The sequence below is a fragment of the Saprolegnia parasitica genome (assembly GCF_000151545.1).
Source record: "Saprolegnia parasitica CBS 223.65 unplaced genomic scaffold supercont2.1056, whole genome shotgun sequence".
In the NCBI taxonomy this organism is placed as follows: domain Eukaryota; phylum Oomycota; class Saprolegniomycetes; order Saprolegniales; family Saprolegniaceae; genus Saprolegnia; species Saprolegnia parasitica.
In genome coordinates this window covers 1-2190 of record NW_012157450.1, presented here as the reverse complement: position 1 = coordinate 2190, position 2190 = coordinate 1, and the positions used below count along the sequence as shown (strand labels likewise).

The window sequence follows — 2190 nt, the reverse complement described above, 5'->3', positions numbered from 1 at the left end:
CAGCGTTCGCCAGCGCTGGCGACTGCGGCTTTGTTGTCGTCAGAGCGTTCGAAGGAAACGGCGGCGCTTCGATATCGACGGCCGTGGTGCCGGGGGCCGCCTTTTGGGAGCATGTTTCGCTCTCGTTTGGCGCGCGATCTTCAAGTAGCCAATCCGGCCGCGTCGTGCATAAAAGAACGCGTTTGATTGGTGCTTCTATTTTCTAGTAGGCCAATCCACTCCGTTGCGTTGATCCCACGTGGCGGCCCGCCTCTTTGAGCCCGTCCATGGCCACAAGAAACATACAGCTTCTAGACGCCTTCCACGGTGCTATCCATAGTGTTGGCTTTTCTTCAACACCCACAAACGACGCTTCTAGACCTGCATACAAGTTGTACATATCACTTTGGACGAACAACATACGTCCCTCGATCAAAGCCAATCAAAATGCTCGAGGTAAATGTAATTGGAATGCAATACAACTAAAAACTAGATGAATAAGGAGGCTACTGCTGCTGGGTAAGCACTTTGCTCACCCAGTCGAGGCCTTCATAGAGCCCTGTGCCACCAACGGCCGAGCACGGCTGCACAAACGTCGGGTTCTTGGTCGCTTGGTCCAGCTTCAAGTGGCGTGCGACATCGCCGGCCGACATGGCACCCGGCAAATCTTGCTTGTTGGCAAACACAAGTAGCTTTGCATCGCGAAGCTCATCTTCTTGGAGCATGCGTGCGAGCTCGTGGGCGGCAATATCGATCCGGTGACGGTCGGTGGCGTCGACCACGAAAATGATAGCGTCCGTATTTTGGTAGTAGTACTTCCACAGCGCGCGCAGCTTGTCTTGACCGCCAATGTCCCACGCTGTGAACTCGACGTTCTTGTATGTGAACGTCTCGACGTTGAAGCCGATCGTTGGCAGCGTGTGCATGGTTTCGTTGAGCTTGAGGCGATACAGAATCGTGGTCTTGCCTGCCGCGTCGAGGCCGAGCATAATGATGCGGCGCTTTGTCCCCGCGAAGCGATCCATGACGTGGCGAAGCTTGGCGTAAAGGTTGCCCATGATGTGCTGTTGCTATCTGACAGTGGTGTTTGGTATCTGACCATCGCCGATATGCTTTCTTGGCGCCATGGCACTCTACAAAGCGCCAATCCAACGCCTCCACGATCCTGCGCCGTGGATCCAATCACCGATTGCCGTGTCGAAATGCCTCGTCGGGGATTGGCTGCTTGCTTCAGCCAATCATGAAGGCCCACCTCAAAAGATCAACTGCTGACACAGCCGTCGTCAAGCGCCCACATCGCCAGATACTCCGCGTACAACCGCCACCTGAAGCAGGGACATGGCATCTTCGCAGAGCTTCTCGTCAGCCATGAATTCACCGTCTTCGATCATAGTACGCGATTCGAACCCGAAGTACTACTACCTTCGAAGGAAGAGGAAGCCACAATACCCACCAATCTGCAGCCGAGTGTTGAACCGCCCTTCCTCACCATACATGCCACAGGACTTCTGGTTCTTTTGAGCTAATCCTGGCCAATCGAGCAGGTCGCAATACGAGTTCCTGGCGTTGGCAGCCACGTTCCGCCCACCCGTTCTTTGTCTTCTCTGCGAAAATCCTCGGTCGGCGCCGACACATCGTCGGCTGAATCGAAGCGGAGATCTCGGCGCACAGTGTCGAGAATGCACGTGTCGCTTCACGTCGTGCTTGCCACTTCCATTTCGAAGCTGCTCACCAGAAACATAAGTCTCAGTCTTATCCAAGCTGCTTAGAGCGGAATGTCGGTATAGTAGACCTCCAGCGACCCGGGCAAGTGGGTGGCAGATCCAATCCAGATCCAATCCTCCCGCGCCTCCTCTTCATTGGCGTCGTTGTCATCATCGTCGTCTTGCATCTGGAGCAGCGCGCCGTCGTCGAGAGGCTCGTGGGCGAGCCAGGCGAGACACTGCCGCAGGCCGTCGCCTTGCGTTGCGCTCACCGCGCAGTAGCTCCACGACGTGCCAAATACATCGCCCGGTCGGAGGATCTCGAGCAGCTCCAACGCATCGACACAGTCGGGCTGGTCGATCTTGTTGGCCACGATGAGGCATCGAGATGGACGGGCGACGGCAAACGCCGCGTGCAATGCGTCCCGCGCCGCACCGAGGCTACGGCGGCCGGTCGCATCCACGACAAAGACGACTGCGTCGACGCTGCTGCAGTACTGCGGCCAGC

General features: G+C 56.7%; 2 protein-coding genes across 2 annotated transcripts; both read right to left on the bottom strand.

Annotated features, from left to right (window-relative positions):
• Positions 1–485: 485 nt before the first annotated feature.
• On the bottom strand, positions 486–1058 carry SPRG_18223 (hypothetical protein; the record flags this gene model as incomplete). Its single annotated transcript, XM_012357660.1, has 1 exon — positions 486–1058. The coding sequence occupies exon 1, from the start codon at positions 1035–1037 to the stop codon at positions 486–488; it is 552 nt and encodes a 183-aa protein (XP_012213050.1). The 5' UTR covers positions 1038–1058.
• A 686-nt stretch (positions 1059–1744) lies between these two features.
• Positions 1745–2179, bottom strand: SPRG_18222 (hypothetical protein; the record flags this gene model as incomplete). Its single annotated transcript, XM_012357659.1, has 1 exon — positions 1745–2179. A coding segment is annotated over one exon (435 nt), but the record flags the coding sequence as incomplete, so codon positions are not given.
• Between the last annotated feature and the right edge of the window lie 11 nt (positions 2180–2190).